The 21,959-nt window shown below is 39.1% G+C and overlaps 1 protein-coding gene across 1 annotated transcript in view; it reads left to right on the plus strand.

Moving 5' to 3' along the window:
* The window catches only part of LOC150091132 (sodium/hydrogen exchanger 9-like), a 412,040-nt gene that overhangs the window by 46,405 nt on the left and 343,676 nt on the right, over nucleotides 1-21,959 (plus strand). The window contains 1 exon segment of the mRNA XM_090387366.1: nucleotides 5,185-5,262. Coding sequence (XP_090243492.1) covers nucleotides 5,185-5,262 — 78 coding nt within the window.

The following is a 21,959-nucleotide window of genomic DNA, read 5'->3' on the forward strand; positions in this document are numbered from 1 at the left end:
ATGCTGCTGCAACAGGATCTGGAACGGTTGAGCACATGGGGTGAAATGTGGCAAATGAAGTTTAACATTGACGAATGTAAAGTACTACACATGGGAAACAGCAACCCCAGAGCAACGTATCAACTCTGTGGTACTACGCTGACAGTGGTAGAGAATGAAAGGGACTTGGGGGTTGTTGTGCAGGCAGATATGAAGTTCTCTGAGCAGTGCAGACGGGCTGCAAGAGTCGCTCATGGAGTATTGTCAATGATATACAGGAATTTTTCCAGCAGGGATAAGGAGGTGATTATTCCCTCGTATAAGGCAATGGTCAGGCCACACCTAGAGTACTGTATACACGTCTGGAGGCCTCATTTTAAGAAGGATGTAGAGCTGCTGGAACGAGTACAGAGAAGGGCAACAAGATTAGTGTGAATGGAACAAAGGGGTGCTCTTAAAGACTTAAGTTTTGCAATTTAGTGTCTGGAGACTAGGCACCAGCGAGGTGATCTGATAGAGGTGTATATAGCCTTGAATGGTTTGAGCATGCTCAATTCTGATGGGATTCTTCCTCTAGCTCAGTTATAGGCAGAGAGGGCACCTGAGAGGGCATAAATTCAAATTGAGGAAAGACAGATGTAGGATAGACGTGCGGAAATTTGCCTTTAGCCAGCGGGTGATTGGTTGGCGGAACAGACTTCCATCCCTTGTCGTGGAGGTTGATAGCCTAAATAAGTTTAAGGCTCAGCTGGACAGGTATTTTGAACGAACAGAGGGGTGAAGTGGAAGTGGTTTTTTTTTTTTTTTTTTTTGGCTGATGCTGCATAAGTTTGCTTTCTTGCATCAAATGCCTCTACTAATGCTAATGCTAATGTTCTTCATTGTTTTTTCTCATTATTAAAAGCCGATTTTAGGAGTTCATGAGTGTTTTTACTATACTGTTGATTTATGTTTGGTTACAAAAAAAAGGGAAAGGTTTCTTTATTTTTCATTATATTTCGTAACCTGTCCTTAAAAATAAAAGTATATTAATAAAAAATTAATATTTTGTTAATAAACAATTTATGCTAGTCCACCTATGATTCTAAAGAAAAAAGGTTAGGTTACTCCCTCCATTTCGGGAGGGGTTCAAGCTCCCATGGGATTCAAGTGGAGGTAACCTGACCTTTTTTTCACCATTAGGGCATATTATTGAACAAGAAAATAAAAATGTTCATAAAAAATTATTATTATTTTTATTAATGTATTTCTAAATATGACTGATTCTAAAGAAAAAAGATTAGGCTACCCCTCCATTTCGGGAGGGGGGGGTCAAGCTCCCATGCGATTTAAGTGGAGGTAACCTGACCTTTTTTCACCATTATGGAAAGCGTTCATTAGGGCAAGTTATCATTAGTGCTTCTGAGTGCTACTAAAGTGATACTAAATTGATGTTATCGTGTGTTGTGTTCGCGCACCAATCAGCACATCGTTTGCCATGCCCACCTGTCAATCAATATATCGTTCTCAACTTTGCTCCAGACCAATAACATCTACTGTCTGTTTACTGAGCGAGCAGCCCTAGAGTGTCGTATTGGAAAACTAATTTTCCACGTAAGTTATCTGACATTTCTTGTCGTTCTCGTGTTGGCTTTCTTTACCTTCGCCCATCATTCTTCTCTTTCTTGGTGATTCCCTTCTATAAATAATAATAATGTGTCAAAAGCTTTCCTCTTTCATTGGAAAACAGGCGTTGATCTTTGGGTTGCATATCACTATATAATTTCTGTTAACGGCCAACAAACTAGTTTAACTTAAATCAGTTTGTCGGTTGTTAATAGAAAGTATATAGTTCCTGTTTCACGTTTGGGCACAATTCATGTTCTTTAAGCATAGTGCCCAAACTACACATTCATTTCATCAAAGAAAAGATAGTGCCTTGCTTTAATAAAGTTTCAAAGACCACTCGTACTACTCTTTGGAGCAATGCTTCTGAGGATTGCAACCCTAAACTTATATCCCAATGCAGTTATAACACTATATATACATTTCAGTATTGAGTATTATCTCCGAGTTATGCTATATAACATTCGATCTTCTATCAAGTTATATGTATTTATAATGTTACATTTGTAAAATAGGTCGTTATATGTATTTAGTTAAAAAGTACAATTTAATTGACAATGAAATTTAATAAGATTAATAAATTTTATTGATTAATTGATAATACTATACTAATCTAACAGATTTGTAATACAGTGCTACATGTTTCGCTATCTATGGTGATGAACTGTGTTTCTGCACCGAGAAAATTAATGTATTGCACAGAGAGATATTGAGGAAGGGGCCCTTCTAAATTCCGGCTTTATTTTGCCCAGAAATTATTTCAAAAGTGTGTGAATGGAAAAACAAATATACAGGAATTACTTTCATAAAAGTCTGCTCTGTATCGAAATAGAAAGTAAGGATTTTTGGAATCACAGCATAGTGTATACTTTTTTGGAAGGCACTGTGTAGGGATGATCATTGGAGAAATTCTGACTTCACTAGGTAAGTATTTTATTTGTAAGTGGAATGCATAGCATATTAGATCAGAGCCTCGTGCATTGGGTGTGGGAAATTCTTAGATAAACCAGCTGATGTTGCAGATGAATTGAATAGGTACTTTGCATTGGTCTTTACTGACGGGAGATCTTTCATGCTGAGAAGAGGCACTATGCAAGTCAGGCAGAGCCATATGAAATTAGTGATTTCATAATTTTAGATGATTGTTCATCAGAAAAACTTTTGAGCATAAAGGGAAGTAAGTATTTTATTTGTAAGTGGAATGCATAGCATATTAGATCAGAGCCTCGTGCATTGGGTGTGGGAAATTCTTAGATAAACCAGCTGATGTTGCAGATGAATTGAATAGGTACTTTGCATTGGTCTTTACTGACGGGAGATCTTTCATGCTGAGAAGAGGCACTATGCAAGTCAGGCAGAGCCATATGAAATTAGTGATTTCATAATTTTAGATGATTGTTCATCAGAAAAACTTTTGAGCATAAAGGGAAGTAAGGCTCCCAGAGTTGATGGCATATACCCGGTAGTTTTGAGGGAGACTGCCGGGGAGTGTAGAGTGTGTTTAGTGTCAAACGGCAACAGGGGTTTCCCCCATCTCTGCATAGTATACATTGTGGGTGTGAAACAGAACACTGTCAATGCCAGAGGTTTAAAGGTGTATGGATTTTGAACACATGTGTAGTGTTATGTACCATTGTTCCTCTGGTCATTTAGCCACTAGGCCCCTAATGGGACTCAAAGTTGTCCCACTGTGCCCCATGGAAGCAGACCAGGTATACCAGTATTATAATTATTTACTCTGGCAGGTCCTGCCAGCCAGGGATTGTATTGAACCATTGAGGTTCAATAAGCAATTGTGAAGGCATCTTTGGACGTGGGAGATTCCTTTGGATTGGAGAAGTGCCAACATATCACCAATACATAAAGACAGTTCTAAGAGTGAAGTTGGTAACTACAGACCAGTTAGTCTGACTTCAGTGGTAGGAAAAATCTTAGAGGCAATGATTAAAGTGCAATCCAGGGACATTTAGACAGATATGGCATTCTAAATTCTAACATTCTAACAAAACCACAACACGGTTTTGTTAAGGGAAAATCATGTTTAACTAATCTAGTAAGCTATTTTGATACAGTTACTTGTAAACTAGATGTAGGGAACAATTTGGACATAGTTTATTTGGATTTTAGCAAAGCATTTGACTCAGTTGCTCACAGGAGATTACTGTATAAACTTGAACAGGTTCAGATTATTGGTAAGATTCTAAGATGGACTGCTAAGTGGCTGCAGGGTAGAAGGCAAAGGGCTGTGATTAATAGATATTCTTCAGATTGGTGTAATGTCAGGAGTTGGGTCCTGACATTACACCAATCTGAAGTGAAGGGATAGAAAGCGTGATGTCAAAATTTGAAGATGATGTAAAGATTAGTAGAGTTGGTAATGATCACTGTCAAGCAGTGCTCCTTCAGGACGACTTGAACAGGCTTCAGGAATAGTCGGAAAAGTGGCTACTAAGTTTTAATGCAGCAAAATGCAAGGTCTTACATTTGGGGAAGAGCAACCCCAAAATAAATAATACACTTGGTGGAGTCGAATTGAAAACAGTACAGGAAGAAAGGGATCTGGGAGTTATGATATAGGCAGATATGAAGTTTTCTGAATGGTGTAAAAAGGCAGCCAGGAAAGCCTATGTCGTATTATTGATGATTTATCAAATATTTTTCTGTAAATTTAAGACCACATTTGGAATACTGTGTTGAAGTATGGAGACATCTGATAAAGACGTCGAGCTTCTTGAAAGGGTCCAAGCACAGGCAACTCACTGTTGATATCAGCAAAAAGAGAAACCATGAGGAAAGATTCTGAGTATATAGGCTGCAGAGTTGGCAACTAGGTACCTCAGAGGTGACCTGATTGAGGTTTATAATGCAGCGAGAGGGATTAGTAAAATTAATGAAGCTGGAATTTTCACTGTTACAAATAATTCCAGAACTAGGGGCCATAAATTCAAAATTACAGAGGTTGAGGTTTAGATTACATTGTAGGAAGTTTTCTTTTAGCCAGTGAGTCATTGATTGCTGGAATAAGTTTGCCCTCATAGTGACAGTTTGAATGAATTCAAAGCTAAACCGGATAGTTTCTTGTATGAGGAGAAAAGCATATAATTTGTATTTTCTTACTGGTTTTCTTGGTGTTTTTTTTTTCTTTTTTTTTTGCCAGTGTAGTGAAAGCCTGTGACCTTCTTGCACTGTGACGAATACTATTACTGTATGACCATAGCCTTTCAACCCAGCCCTTAATTTTAGTTATTACTGAAATGCTGTGTTACTCGGTTATTTTGGATACTGCTGCCATTTGTTACGTGTTGAGGTAGGGTCCTGGCAGATGAAATCCTTTGTTCTGCTTTGTTTTAATTGTATCTGTCATTTTTCTTTTGACTTCTTAGTTCACAAATCCAGCTATATGGAAGCACATGCTTCCATATAGCCGGTTCCAAAAAATAATTTCTTTCAGTTTCAACTCAGAACAGTGTACTACTATATTTCTACTGCCACTGCTACTACTATTACTATTGTGTTGAAGTATTCTTATAGCCATTAATATAAAGTTGATTCTTTTTTTGGTTGTGATTTATAATACACATATTATCCTTTCTTCTACAGGCAACATTTGATCCAGAAATATTTTTCAACATTATTCTTCCTCCAATCATATTTAATGCTGGATATAGCTTGAAAAGAGTAAGTCTGAAAATAAATAAACAAAGCATTGTTTTTATCTTTGTTATGCAAAATATGTAGAATAGTAGTTGAGTAAAATTAAAAAGTTCCTTTCTTGTGAATATACAAATATATGTGGTTATTACTTGTTTTCAACAGGCAGTGCATAACATATATCTGCAATAAACTATAGAGTAATTCCAAATTTGTGTAGGTAAAATATCATTAATTAAAATTTATTATTCTGTTACTATCAGATTGTGCAGTTAAGTAATTATAATGATGAGTAATTATAAAAAAAAAGTGTAATCAATGTTGACTAACATCAATGTTGGAGGGTTGAAGGGTGGCCAAGTTTTTTTTTTTTTTTTTGTTGTTGTAATACCTGATGTGTTTTGCAAAAATAGGTTAGTAATTGTGAAATTGTTGATTTATCTGATACTGGTGAACTGGGATGTTTTTTCAAATTTGGCTTTGATATTTGCATATGACTTCAAACAAAAGTATTGTTTGAGTCTGTCTGTTCAGTATTGTTTTGACTATGTTGACTAGATAGTAATGGTGCCACATGCTTTAAAGCCTCACCATTGTTTGACCAGTCCCAGTTTGATATGGAATGGTGGCAGCAAAGCTGTTTCTTGGAACTAGGGGATTGTTTAATAGATTGTATGTATGCCAGGCTACAACTTAAGTCTAGAACTGAGCAAGCTCAATGCTGATGACTTTCTTCTTGCTCAAACTATATACATGAAATCAAATTAAGGAAAGATGAGTGTAGGATAGATGTGCAGAGGCTTCCCTTCAGCCAGCAGGTAGTTGATTGTTGGAACAAACTTCCATCTGTTGTTGTGGAAGTAAGTAGTTTGAATAAATTCAAGGAAGAACTAGACAAATTATAGTAGGGTATGGATAGGTGATGTTTTATAAGCTTGCTTTCTTGCATCATATGCCACTACTAAACTAATTGTCTTCTGTAGTGCTGATCCACTGCCCTGCTGACCCAGAAGCACAGAAAGTAAGGGAACTTCTGAAACCCCCCTGTAAACCCAAAAGGGAAACTCAGCATCTTGAAGTCCCCATAGACATCTCATTTATATTGGACATATTTGATGTTCTTTGACACATGCTTCACATTTCTGTAGCTTTCTTTAATGTGAACAGAGTGCACAACAAAATTGTGTATATTCCCATTGGGAAGCAACGTCCCTTTTTAATTTCATTGTGAAAAGACTATGAAAAGACACCACTCTTCTGGATTGTGCCTAATACCAATTTCTTCACAAAGACCAATCAAAACAATAGCACGGGAATTCTACAGTAGTGTAAAAGTCATTAGTGACTTCTTTTTTCTGTATGTGGGAGGAGCTGCTCTCAATGCATCCCTCCTTCCCTGCATCTGGTATCTCATAGGTTACATTCTTTTAAGTGAGATGTCAGGAGCTCTACATTGGATTTGGTTATGCCCAATCCCTCACTAAGTTATCTACTTGTTGATTAGGAAAGGTGGTGCTGTAATTGAACAAGCTTCTGAGGTGCAATACCAGTTTTTTTTTTTTTTTTTTTTATGAAAACCCCAAACACGAAAGGTATCAAAACCTATAGTACTTAGTACCGTGCATGGGTTGAAGGAGAAGTATGGGGATACCATTTGTCAGATTCAGCATCTAGTTCTGAAGATATGTCTCTGGAAGGTGGATTTGTAATTAGCAAGTCTTCACTGTGTGGCAGTATAGAAAGTAGTATTAGCAATGGCCACATGGTGCAAGAAAGCCTATGGCTTATGCTGCACCAGCCAAAAAAAAAAAAAGAATTAAGTAAAATAATAATAAAAAAATATATACTAATAATAATAAGAAAATTAAAAAATAAATAATTAATAAGAGAAAAGGAAATAGACAACTTATGTGTTTTCCTCCTCCCATAGGTAATTATCCAGCTGACCTTTGCATTTTCTCAAATTGTCAGCCTCTACAACCCATGCAGGTAACTTATTCCAGCAATTTATAACTTGCTAGCTAAAATAAAATTTCCTGCAATCCAGTCTAAACATCTCCCCCCCCCCCCACTGTAACTTGAAATTATGGTCCCTAGTTCTAGGATCGTTTATAATAGTGAAAATTTTGTCCTCATTCATTTTACTAATGCCTCTTAGAGCCTTAAACACCTCAATTAAGTCTCCTCTAAGGTGCCTAGTTTCCAAGCTCTGTAACCCACATATTCAAAGTCTTTCTCTCTTGTAGATACCCTTTTGCCAATCTCACCAGGTGAGTTACCCAATTTTGGACCCTTTCAAGAAGCAAAAGAATTCCCTAAGTCCAGCTCTTGAGTGACCCTGTCAAAATAGCTAACCAGATTAGTTAAACATGATTTTCCATTTACAAAACCATGCTGAATATCAGGGCCGTGCCAAGTCATGATAGTACCTGAGGCAAGAATCAAAAATTGTGCCCTACTGTTAATGATGGAAATGTTTGCAATTATTTAATCTTTCTTTTGGTGCCACTTTCAGCTTTTAACCTGAGGCAAGAGCCTCGTTCGCCTCACCCTCGGCATGGTTCTGCTGAGTATCCTTCAGAATTCCATTTCATCTATATGATATTGAATTCCACCCTTGATCATTCTCTCCATGATTTTCCCTACTACTGAAGTTAAACTGACTGGCTGGTAATTTCCCACTTAATTCTTGAGAACCACCCTTATGTATTGAAGATACATTGCCACTTTTCCAATCCAACAGAATTACTCCCGAGTCCAGTGATGCTCTCATAATTAGCCTCAATCATTCAGTGCACTCACTTGCTGCCTCCCTTAAGATTATAGGATATATGCCATCAACCCCAGGAGCCTTACTGGCCTGTAGGCTTGAAAGTTTTTTCATTAAATAATCGTGTGAAATTTCAACATCATTAATTACATTTTTTCAACTTTACTCCCATAATTTCTCATTGACACAATTCTTTTGTAAACATTAGCATTAGCATTAGTAGAGGCATTTGATGCAAGAAAGCAAGCTTATGCAGCATCAGCCCAAAAAAAAAAAAAAAATAAATAAAAAATAACCAACTTCCACTACACCCCTCTGTTCGTTCGAAGTACCTGTCCAGCTGAGCCTTAAACTTATTTAGGCTATCAACTTCCACGACAAGGGATGGAAGTCTGTTCCACCAACCAACCACCCGCTGGCTAAAGGCAAATTTCCACACGTCTATCCTACATCTGTCTTTCCTCAATTTGAATTTATGCCCTCTCAGGTGATTATTCTGAGCAAGAGGAAGAATCCCATCAGCATTGAGCATGCTCAAACCATTCAAGGCTTTATACACCTCTATCAGATCACCTCGCTGGTGCCTAGACTCCAGACACTGTAATTTGCAAAACTTAGGCCTTTCTTCGTAAGAGTACCCCTTTGTTCCATTCACTAATCTTGTTGCCTTTCTCTGTACTCGTTCCAGCAGCTCTACATCCTTCTTGAAATGAGGCCTCTAGGCCTTTATACAATACTCTATGTGTGGCCTGACCATTGCCTTATACAAGGAAATAATCACCTCCTTTTCCCTGCTAGAAAAATTCCTATATATCATTGACAATACACCATGAGCTACTCTTGCAGCCTGTCTGCACTGCTCAGAGAACTTCATATCTGCCTGCACAACCCCAGGTCCCTTTCATTCTCTGCCACTGTCAGTGTAGTACCACAGAGTTGATATGTTGCTCTGGGGTTGCTGTTTCCCATATGTAGTACTTTACATTTGTCAATGTTAAACTTCATTTGCCACCTTTCAGCCCATCTGCTCAATCTTTCCAGATCCTGTTGCAGCAGCATAGTGTCAGCCGTGTCCTTGACAACCCTGCCAACCTTCATATCGTCTGCAAACTTGGACATTAAACTTGATATACCATCACCAATATCATATATAAATACAGAAAACAATAATGGACCCAATACTGAACCCTGAGGAACTCCACTAATAACATTAGTCCACCATGAGCAGTGTCCATTGATTACCACTCTCTGTCTTCTCCTCCTCAACCACCCCTTTATCCATAGCAGCAATTTGCCTCCAATGCCACACTGCTCCAATTTGTGCAGCAGTCTTCCATGTGCAACAGTGTCAAAAGCCTTTCTAAGATCCAAGTATATAATATCAAAGTTATTCCCTGCATCCAGTTCTTTTGTGACTGCATCATAGTATCCAATCAAATTGGTCAGGCAAGACTGCCCCTTAACAAAACCATGCTGTGTCTGAGCAATAACTGAATTCTTGTCTAAATGATCCTGCAGTGCTTCTTTAACCAGTGCATCCATTAATTTTCCCGGAACAGAAGTTAAACTCACAAGTCTATAATTACTTGTGTCAGCCTTTGATCCTCCTTTGTGAATCGGGGTCACATTTGCACATCTCCAGTTCATGGGTACCTCCCCTGAGTCCAAGGAAGCTCTCATAATTATGGCTAAGGGTTTGCTTACTTCCTTTGCTGCCTCCTTTAATATAACTGGATGGATCCCACCCACCCCAGGTGCCTTTCTTGTGTTTATCTTCAACAATTTCTCCTCCACTTTACTCTCAGTTATTACAAGATTCTCTAGCTTACTGCCAGAGTTGAATACACCTCTGGCATTCCTCTCGCTGAATAACTCCTCATGTGTGAATGTCGATGCAAAATATTCATTTAGTTTGTTAGCTACCTGAGCAGGATCATCAACAGTTGAACCACTGATATCAAGTGAACCAATCTGATCCAACTCCTTCCTTCTAGAGTTTACATAACTAAAGAACTCTTTGCTGTTTTCCTTTGCATCCTTTGCCAAAGATTTCTCGTAATCTGCCTCTGCCTGCCTAACCTCCTTTGTAACTTGGTTACAGATCAACTTATATCTATCAAAGGCTTCTGTGTTACATGTTAATTTATATGTATCCCATGCATTTTTCTTCTCTGCCATATGTCTCATTAGTTCATCTGACATCCATTTAGGCCTAAACCTTGAACAATATTTCTTAGTTGGTATGTAAAGCCTAGTAGCTTCCAAGATAAGTTCTTTGAATGCTTCCTATTTTGAATTTGCCGTTGGTAACATCAGTTGATCCCACTGTATAGAATTTAAATACTGTCTCAGTCCATCGTAGTCGCCTTTATGAAACCAATAACCCTTCCCTTTACCCCTAATGGTAGTTACCTCTTTGAGTAAATCCCACATCAGCACACTGATCACTGCCATCTAGTGGTTCATTTATCTGCAGATTCTTAATGCATGAAGAATCACTACTGATAATCAAATCAAGAGTATTACTCCTTCTAGTTGCCTCCCGAACATGCTGATGTAGAAAACAATCATCCAATAAATCCACAAAAGCCTTGCTAGTGTGTGAGTGACCAGTCCGCAAATTCCTGTCAGTATCTGGGAAATTAAAATCGCCCATTATAAGACTCTCTGATTTACTGGCCCACACTATTTCTCTCTGTACAGTTTCTTATTATACTCACCAGAGTCATTAGGCCTATAGCACACCCCTACTCTCAATTTTGATCTCCCATTGCTTATGTCACACCAAACTGACTCGACACTGCACTGTCCAGTGATGTCAACTGGCTTCACTTCCTTGGATTTTATGTTTCTTAACTAATAGCATAACCCTTCCTATCCTGTCTATCCTTTTTGTACACATTCTACCCCCCTGATATCAAGTGAACCAATCTGATCCATCTCCTTCCTTCTAGAGTTTACATAACTAAAGAACTCTTTGCTGTTTTCCTTTGCATCCTTTGCGAAAGATTTCTCGTAATCTGCCTCTGCCTGCCTAACCTCCTTTGTAACTTGGTTACAGATCAACTTATATCTATCAAAGGCTTCTGTGTTACATGTTAATTTATATGTATCCCATGCATTTTCTTCTCTGCCATATGTCTCATTAGTTCATCTGACATCCATTAGGCCTAAACCTTGAACAATATTTCTTAGTTGGTATGTAAAGCCTAGTAGCTTCCAAGATAAGTTCTTTGAATGCTTCCCATTTTGAATTTGCCGTTGGTAACATCAGTTGGTCCCACTGTATGGAATTTAAATACTGTCTCAGTCCATCGTAGTCGCCTTTATGAAAGCAATAACCCTTCCCTTTACCCCTAATGGTAGTTACCTCTTTGAGTAAATCCCACTTCAGCACACTGATCACTGGCACCTAGTTGTTCCTTTATCTGCAGATTCTTAATGCAGGAAGAATCATTACTGATAATCAGATCAAGAGTATTACTCCCTCTAGTTGCCTCCCAAACATGCTGATGTAGAAAACAATCATCCAATAAATCCACAAAAGCCTTGAAAGTGTGTAAGTGACCAACCCACAAGTTCCAGTCAATATCTGGGAAATTAAAATCCTCCATTATAAGACTCTCTGATTTACTGGCCCACTCTATTTCTCTGTACAGTTTCTTATTATACTCATCAGAGTCATTAGGCCTATAGCACACCCCTACTCTCAATTTTGATCTCCCAGTGCTTATGTCACACCAAACTGACTCGACACTGCACTGTCCAGCGATGTCAACTGGTTTCACTTCCTTGGATTTTATGTTTCTTAACTAATAGCATAACCCTTCCTATCCTGTCTATCCTTTCTGTACACATTGTACTCCCCAAATTCCAGTTCTGCATTCCTTATATCTGTGTGACACCACTTCTCTGAAATCCCAACAATATCTGCCTTTGATGTTTTGAGCGATACCTCAAATTCATCAAATTTATTTACTAAACTCCTAGCATTGGTGTACACGCAAGTATACATGCACCTGTTCTTTTTCTTAGCTACCCTAACACAACCCATGTGTTTACTTGTACCCCCAATGATTCCCAGCAGTCTCTGAAATATCCTGCAACTTATTTTCTAGGCTGATGCTCATTCCAATAGAAGCAGTGCAAAAATTACTTTCACTTCTGCCAGTGGCTACTGTTAATCTATTAGTCCTTGTATCCCCCAATCTAGCAGTTTTCCGACTCACCTAACACTGCCTCAATAGCATCAGCAAACATTCTTGCACCCTTTCTATTTAAGTGTATCCCATCCCTGTAGAAGCAGTCTCTCCTGTTAACAAGTACAGACCAGGCTGAAAAACATTCTACCCCTTGAGCCTTGCACAATCTTTCCAGGGCCGAATTGATCAGCAGGGCTCTCATCATATACTCCCTCCTATCGTGTCTGGGCAGAATTGCAGATACTTTCAAATTCAACCCTAATTCACGGCTTTTTTTCAACAGTGACCTGCACTTGTTAAGTAAACCGCCGGTCTCCTACTCTTAATATCATTAGTGCCAACGTGTACAACTATATCACCTTTTGTGCCCTTAAAAGATGATATTCGCTCTACAACGTCATCAACCTTTGACCCTGGTAGACACACCCTGGTCCTGTTCCACCTATCCTTTTTACAAAACATGTTTCCCTGACAATAGAGTCACCAACAACTACTAGTTCTTTTGGGACCAGCGCATTCTGCTTTGGGGGCTGCCGCTGTGTTGCATGATGACCAAGTGCAAGCTCTGGCATTGGTGTGGGCAGCTGAGAGCTTGATGGGCCTCTCACTTTTAATCCTTCGAGGGCATCCACCCCGTCCTTCAAGCTCTCATATAGGCCCATAACAGCGCTGAGTTGTCGCCTGATTTCCTTGCACTCCTTGCATCGCGCACACACAAAGACATCCCCCATGGCAGTATCATGTCCCGTACCCAACTGCTCCACAAACATTAAGCAAGTAGTGCATTTTAAAAGGCTGTGATTCAGAGGGCAACTGCCCCCTTCAGTTCTCCCCTGAGCCACAGCACTCCCATTAGCTTAAGCTTTTTGCTTTGCTGCTCTGGTCTGAGTCATGATTTCGATTTAATTTCAATAAAATTAATTTCAGTACAAAATTAAAACCCTAAACTTGTATCCCGACACAGTTATAACGCTATATTTATGTTTCAGTATCAAGTGTTATCTACGAAATCCCTTTATATAACTTCCGTATCAAGTTAAGTATTAATTATTTATTTTTACTAATTATTTATGTTACGTAACCTAAGTCGTTATATGTATAGTTAAAAGTACAATTTAATTGACAATGAAGTTCAACAAGATTAATAGATTTTACTGATTAAAGATAATGTACTATACTATACTATATTAAGCTTATGCTATCTAGTTCGAGATATTTTGTATCGCGTAACAATGGCGGCAAATTACGAACGGTAAACACATGGATTTGATACCCTTACCGATACTAAGTAATACCTACAAAATCTCTAAGTTATTTTAAACTAAGTATTGTAAATAGGAATATAAAGCTACTCTAGGAAATAAGTTAATATGCCAATTTAAGCTAATAAAACAGAAAATAAATCAGAAAAAACTACTCTGTTCCAGGAGCGGCAAAAAGCTACGTCCGCACAGGCTACACTCGTTCTCAATCTGTAATATTGATGCAAAGTAACTGTTGAGTTCATCTGCAACTTCAGCTGGGGTGTCTAATACTATCCCACATCCATTACAAAATGGTCCGATCTGGTTTGTCATTCTCTTCTTTGCATTTATATATGTGAAAAATTCCTTATCCCCACTCTTTGCTCTCTTTACCAGCGATTTCTCATAATCTGCCTTTGCCAGCCTAACCTTTTCTGTGGCACTATTACAGATCAGTTAGTAGCTGTTATAGGCATCAGCACTTTTTATTGCTCTGTAAATTTTCCATGCCGTCTTTTTCTGCTCAAGGAATTTGACAACTTCCTTATTCATTCAACTTGGAATCTTCCTCGTGGAGTATTTTTTTTAATGGTATTTAAGCATTCAGGGCTTCTGTGATTAATGTTTTAAAGGTATACCATAATTCAATTGTATTCGCTCTCTGTGCGAAATCTTCCCAGTTAATAGAGGCCACGTAGCACCTTAAGGCACCGTAATTGCCTTTTCTGAAATTATAACCCATTCCTTTGCCTTTAACTACTGCTACCTCTCTCTTCATCATCCACTGTAGAACTCAGTGATCACTTCCTGCTATTAGTTCCTATACTGTAAGCCCTATTATGTCTGGTTCATAGGTGATGATGAGGTCTAGAATGTTCTTTTCCCTAGTACTTTCCCTGACATGTTGATACAAATAACAATCATATAGCTGATTTAAAAATTTTGTCCTCCGTGTGGAGTTTCCTTCTGATTTGCTCCAATCAATTAGGGACAAATTAAAATCATCCATAATAAGACATTAATGCTTACTTGCCCATTCCATTTGCTCTCATCATAACCTTCACAATCACTTGGCCTGTAGATTACTCCCACTCTCATTATACCTTTTCTTCTAACTATCTCACATCATACAGATTCTATACTAGCATGCGAAACGTCTGAATCCGGGAAAGCTTTCATCATACTCAGGTTGCATTTGATAAGAAGCATGACTCAACTGCCCCTTCTATCTTCCCTATCCTTCCTAAATACATACTGTATTGAAACTCATCATCCCCTATCTCCAGGTGGCACCACGTTTCCGTAAGCCCTATTATGTCAGCATTACTTGTCCTAACTCTGGTTAGGACAAGTAACTAACTCTGGTTAGGACAAGTAACGCTGTTTGATCTGCAGACGTTTTAAACTTGGATATATACACAATACATGAGTGGCAGCTATGATGATGGTTTGTGAGATGTCTCCATATTCAAGTTGCAGCAGAAGACATACTCTTACAACTGCCATGCTCCTTGACATGGATAACTGTATGTGGTGAGGGGATGCATTCAGAGCAGCTCCTCCCAGTGATGCTGCTGGTCCTCCAGATTAGCATCACTCTGATCCAGACACGTTCCCAGCAGCCTAGATTCCAGGCTAATGCCATAGGAATACAGCTTGTTTCTTATATGTTCAACACACCACTTTGACCTCTGCTTCAACATGATGGGTGGTCCTTGGATGGCTTGCCCAGGATCAATTGTCTAGTGGGTTTGCATGTGGGAATCAACCTTGCTGAAGCCATGTCCCAATTCAAACTGAAAATATTTAAAGCAGGCATGGATAGCAATTATCTACTTAAAACAGAAGTCCATTCTTACCTACATGGTCTAGGGGGACATGGTTTAGGCTTGTGAAAGTGCTGCTATGTTGCTTAGGTAGTCCTGTCATTCCACTTCCAAGTGCATTTTTTGCTTGCTGGGTAGTGGGTGTCCTACCTCTTTGGGCTCTGGTGGGGAGCTCAAGCACTGAAGCAAACACACATTCATGAATTCTGATAATGTAAATTCTTCTTCTGGGCCCCCCAGCATCAGAACATTTTGACGAAGAATCTGATATCACCACCCAGGATAGAAGCCATATCAGGGCCAATTCCCAGGCTCCTGAATATTCACTTGACAGATGAACAAGAAATAGGTAGAAAATGTCACCATTTTTTATATAAAATGATCTTATTTGGTTGACTCTTGAAAGCCTATAAAATGTCGTAGTAGTAGTAGTAGTGGCATGTGATGCAAGAAAGCAAGCATGTATGAGCTTTGCAGCATCAGCCAAAAAAAAAAAAAATCACACCATTCCCTCCAAATGCCTGTCCAGTTCCTCCTTAAATTTATTCAAGCTATCAACTTCCACAACGACAGATGGAAGTTTGTTCCAGCAATTAACCACCCGCTGGCTAAAGGCAAATTTCTGCACATCTATTCTACATCTATTTTTTCTTAATTTGAATTTATGCCCCCTTAGGTTTGTAATCTGAACAAGTGGAAAGATCCCATCAGAATTCAACGTGCTCAACCCATTCAAGGCCTTATACTCCTCAATCAGATCACCATGCAGGTGCCTAGTCTCGAGCCACTGCAATTTGCAGAACTTAAGCCTCTCTTGGTAAGAGGATCCCTTCATTCCCCTCACCAATCTTGTTGCCCTTCTCTGTACACACTCAAGCAAATCTACATCCTTCCTAAAATGAGGCCTCTAGACCTGTACGCAGTGCTCAAGTCGTGGCCTGACCATTGCCTTATACAGAGGGACAATCACATCCTTTTCCCTGCTAGCAAAATTCTTATATATCATTGACAAGACCCCATGACCTGCCTTAGCAACTTGTCTGCGGCCCCGAGTGCCAAGCGAGTGACTAAAGCGATTCTTCAGTGATTTGAAAGCGATTTTCTTAAAAGAGCAATTGATTGTAGTTGAACGTTATTTTCTAATTTCCAAAGTTATATAATTTTGCTCTTCTAAAGTAAAGAAGTCAGCTTACTCAACAGAAAGGAAAGCCACCTTTCTTCTTGTATATAAGACTAATCTACTAACGCACTAACACTAACAACCTTATCGCTTGGTCACTGGTGGCACCGCTCCTGCCTCCATGTGGCGGGGCTGGAAGCCTGGGAGGAGAAATCCACTCTCCCCGGACTAAAAGGAGCAACTATGGACAACACAAAACAGTCCTACTATGGATCTCTTGATCCAGATTCAAGTAGACATGACGACCATGATAATTTGAATAAATCTCATGCTAAGAGACAAAAAAAAGAAGGGACAGATTTTTCTGCTCCTCTCTTCTTAATATTGCATTCCTCCACAGACCAACCATTGAGTAAGCTCTCCCCATTTTTGATTCAGAAATGTCTCGAAAATATGGCTGGGCCTCCAAAAATGGTTCGGCGACTAAGATCTGGAGACCTATTAGTGGAGATGAGTGAACACAGACATGCTGAAAGACTCTTGAAAATATCTACCTTTGGTTGAATTCCCACAAAGGTTACCCCACATGCCACCTTGAACTCCTCTAAAGGGGTAATCTGAATGGGATCTTCTAAATTATATCAGAGGATGAACTTGTCTCCGAATTAAGTAACCAAAATGTAGTCCAGGCAAAAAGAATTGTCATCAAAAAAGATGGAGAGCCTGTCCCTACACGAACAGTCATATTGACATTTAAGTCACCAAATCTCCCCACAGCTATAAAAGCTGGATATCTCAGATGCCATGTTCGACTGTACATTCCCAACCCAGTTCGGTGCTTTAAGTGCCGAAAATTCGGTCATTCGCAAACTGTGTGCAGAAGTATAGTCACTTGTGCTTCTTGTGGTTCAAAAGAACACACACATATGGACTGTAATAATGAAACCCAAAACTGTCCTAACTGCCAGGGAAATCGTTCTGCCTTCTCTAAGGACTGTATCCAATGGAAAAGAGAGAAGAACATTCAGAGATATAAAATAGAGAATAAAGTGTTATATCAAGAGGCAAAGAAACACTTTGCAATCCCTACTAAATCATCTACATACGCCTCAGTTACTCAAAAGCTACGCACAATATCAACTCAGACTGACTGCTCCGTCCCTCCAAATATCTCTATATCTGGTTGGGCGAAATCATTACTTACTTCATTAAAAGAACAATCTCCCTCCAAATATGCAACCCAAGAAGTAAATACTCCGGTAACAATACCTCCAGATAAGAATCCCAATCAGCAACCGAAAGTACAAACTAAGAGCTCTGAAAGAACTGATACGCACACATTCAGATCTGATACCATGGACACTGATGAAAAAGCGGATGAAGATGACACATTTCTTGAAATTCATCCAGAAGGTGACATTGACACAAGCAGACCAGTCTTCTCAAAGAAGGATAAAGGAAAAATTGACAGGCGTAAGCAAACTACCTCACGGAAGTTAACAGACACTAGCTAAAACCAAACAATGGATACAATTATTCAATGGAATTGTCGTGGGCTCTGTGCTAACTTTGACGATTTTTACGATCTCCTATCTGAATACAAGCCTATTGCAGTATGCATTCAAGAAACAAATCTCACAAATGCAATATCTATGAAAATTAAGCATTACAATATGTATAGAAAAGATAAACTCATCTAATTTAGCTCATGGAGGAGTAGCACTCATAGTGAACTCTTCGGTGCCCTCTAGACCTATCCCCCTGCAAACATCTTTAGAGGCTATTGCTGTCCGTGTCACCTTCGGAATCACAATAACATTAGTTTCATTGTATCTATCACCAAATCATACATACACCTTTGCTGATTTAGATAATTTAGTAATGCAAATACCTGCTCCCTTTTGTATTATGGGTGACTGGAATGGCCATCACCCGCTATGGGGTTCTCAACATCTTGACTCCAGAGGACAGATAATTGAAAAAATTTTAGATAAACATAACCTGACAATTTTAAACACAGGTGCTCGCACATACGTGCATTTATCATCTGGCTCAACTTCTGCTATTGATCTTTCAATATGCTCTCCAGTGATATTTCCTCTCATAGACTGGACCGTTACTAATAACCCTCGCAGGAGCAATCACTTTCCTATCATCTGTACTTTCTGTATAAGTTCTTTTTTTTTTTTGGTAGTTGTTGGCGCATGGGCTTCTGTGGCCATAATGCACCTCCCAATGTTTTTTTTTGCAGTACTTTGATCCAAGCCTGAGGCGGGAATCGAACCCGCGACCTTTGGGTTGCCAGGCAGGCACTTTACCCACCCGGCTAGCCCGGTCGGCGTATAAATTCTACCCCTCAGAGTAACATTAGGACAACCTGGAAATTTGCTAAGGCTAACTGGATTAAATACCAAGAAATAGCTCACTTAGATACTCTCTTCATAGCAACCCACACAATTGACTCTGCAGTAAGCTACATTACAGATACAATAATGAAAGCATCCGAGACTGCCATACCAAAATCATCATCCAAAATCCGGCTTCATCCAAAAATGTGGTGGAACGAAGCATGCAACAGTGCTAAAAAAGAAAGGAACAAATATTGGAATATTTTTCGAAAACATCCAACCACAGCTAACCTCCTACAGTTTAAGAGAGTCAGAGCTAAAGCTCGCCATATAAGACGGGAGAGTAAAAAAGAAACATGGGCACATTATGCCTCCACCATAAACAGATCCACGGATACTTCTACAATATGGAAAAAAATCAAAAGAATTAATGGTAAATACTCGCAGACAACTTCTCCTATTCTACTTGTAAAAGCGAAAGAAATCTCTGAACCTACAGAAATTGCCAATGCCTTAGGTACTACGTTTGAAACGCTTTCAGCTGTTGCCACATATGAACCTGCATTTCAATTGCTAAAATCCCAGACAGAAAAATACAAACTAAATTTTAATACTGTCATCCTTCATTCTTATAATCTGCCTCTGACCATGAATGAATTGCATAATGCACTTGCATGAGTGAAAAACAGTGCTCCAGGTCCCGACGGGATTTATTACACCATGATCTGTCATCTAAGTGAGGAATCATTAACTATACTCTTACAACTGTATAACAGAATTTTCTTAGAGGAGTATTACCCCGCTAGCTGGTGCCATTCTTATGTGCTAGCCTTCCCGAAACCAGGGAAAGACCACACAGATCCCAAAAATTACCATCCTATTTCTCTAACCAGTTGTCTGGGAAAAACATTGGAAAAAATAATTAACGCCAGACTGACATTTTTATTAGAGACTCAAAACATTTTAAGCCCAAGTCAGTATGGTTTCCGGAGAAAAAGATGTACGCTTGATCTTATTATCAAGGCCGAAACAAATATCCGGAATGCGTTCTTGAGAAATGAACACCTAGTTATGGTATGTGTTGACATTGAAAAGGCCTTTGATACAACTTGGCGATATGGGATTCTTCAGGACTTGCATAAATTTGGACTTCGGGGCCATCTCCCAAAATTTATTAAGAACTTTCTAGGCAATAGATCCTTTCAAGTCCGATTCCACTCTTCATTATCTCGAGCATATGTACAAGAAGAGGGAGTTCCCCAAGGATCAGTGTTGAGCGCCACACTCTTTGCCATTAGGATTGATTCTATTACCAAGTGCATACCTAACACAGTTGACGCATACTTGTATGCTGACGATCTTGCCATGTCATGTCATTCTCAAAATATGAGACTTATTGAAAGACAACTACAAGGCACCATTAACAAAATAGTCTCTTGGGCCAAAAATAATGGATATTGGCTTTCTAAACCAAAAACGACTGCTGTACACTTCTGTCACAAACGTTCTTTACATCCGGATCCAGACCTTTAGTTGGATTCTCATTGTATTACTTTCCAACCTAGTATTAGATTTCTTGGTGTAATATTTGATAAAAAATTAAACTTCCTGGAACATATAAAACATATTCGTACAAATTGTCTTAGAAAACTAAATCTTCTCAGAGTAATTTCTTCTATATCGTGGGGTGCAGATCGTTACATGCTGTTACATCTATACCGCTCACTGATCAGATCCCGGTTAGACTATGGGTCTCTTGCATATGACTCAGCCAGGCCAAGTGTATTGAAGTGGCTTGACCCTGTACATCACAGTGCATTAAGAGTTGCACTGGGGGCTTTTCGCACATCACCAATCTTAAGCCTGTATACCGAAGCCTATGAACCACCGTTACACCTTAGGCGGGAAACTCTACTACTAAATTATGCAGCCAAAATCAGCAGTCTCCCACATCATCCCATGTGGCAATGCCTCTTCACGCCAAAATGGAGAGAAATCTATCAAACTAAATGGCGTTACAACAAACCATCTGGCATTAGGCTTGAAGCTTTGATCACAAGCTGGGGCCTGAAGTTTTCTAACACCCTCCAGGATACTAGCATGGAAACGCAGCCATGGCTTTCCATGGCTCCAGTACATATTGATAGACGTTTTCAGCAATGGGGAAAGAATAACTTCTCCGATATCAACATTAGACAAATACATATGGCTCACTCAACCGAGTTTAGCAGCTTCATTCAGCTATACACAGATGGATCCAAAACTGGTAATAAAGTTAGCACAGCTGTAGTACTACCAAATGCCACCATCTCCAGACAGCTCCCATCAGAATGCAGTACTTATACCTCAGAGTTATATGGTATTCTACTAGCCCTAGAGAATATAAAAGAAGCCTCGTACGCTAAATCCATCATTTATACGGACTCGTTGAGTGCTGTTAATGCTCTACAGTGTAAATCCTTCCCTAGTCATCCTCTGATACAGAAAAGTTTAGAACAGTTATTAGCACTTCATGGACGTGGACAGCTGGTAATATTTTGCTGGATCCCTGGACACATTGGAATCGTAGGAAACGAGCAGGCAGATTTAGCTGCTAAAATTGTTACAAATGTGATACCATCAAATTTCAGGACTCCTTATATTGATCAAAAGTCCTTTATCAAACAGACATAAAGAAGTGTGGACACGCTTGTGGAAAGATCAGAAAAATAATAAACTTTTTGAAATCAAGAGAGAACCTAAACTGTGGCAATCCATCCTGAGACGAAACAGAAAGGAAGAAACTATTTTAGCCAGATTACGCATTGATCATACTTTCCTCACTCATAGCTATCTACTAACAAACAGTGACCCTCCACAATGCAGTAATTGTTTATGCCCACTAACAGTAAAGCATATCATCATAGAATGCCCGCAATATCAAAAAGAACGGAAAACAGCTTTTTCCTCTAATTTTCATAATATGTTGCAGTGTGTCCTAGGAGGTCGAGAGAACATAGATGACTTTCTTTTTCTAAAATTTATTAATAAATATCACCTTATCTGAACTGCTATCTCCTGTAAGAAAAACGAAGGAAATATCAGACAGTAATTAGTGCATTATAGCCTAAGTTGCTGATGCACCAATAAATCTAACAAACAACAACAACAGCTTGTCTGCATTGCTCAGAAAACTTTATATCTGACTGCGCAATTACTTCCAGGTCCTTTTTCA

Source organism: Mastigoproctus giganteus, chromosome 1, assembly GCF_048544385.1.
Source record: "Mastigoproctus giganteus isolate SK-2022 chromosome 1, ASM4854438v1, whole genome shotgun sequence".
NCBI lineage: Eukaryota > Metazoa > Arthropoda > Arachnida > Uropygi > Thelyphonidae > Mastigoproctus > Mastigoproctus giganteus.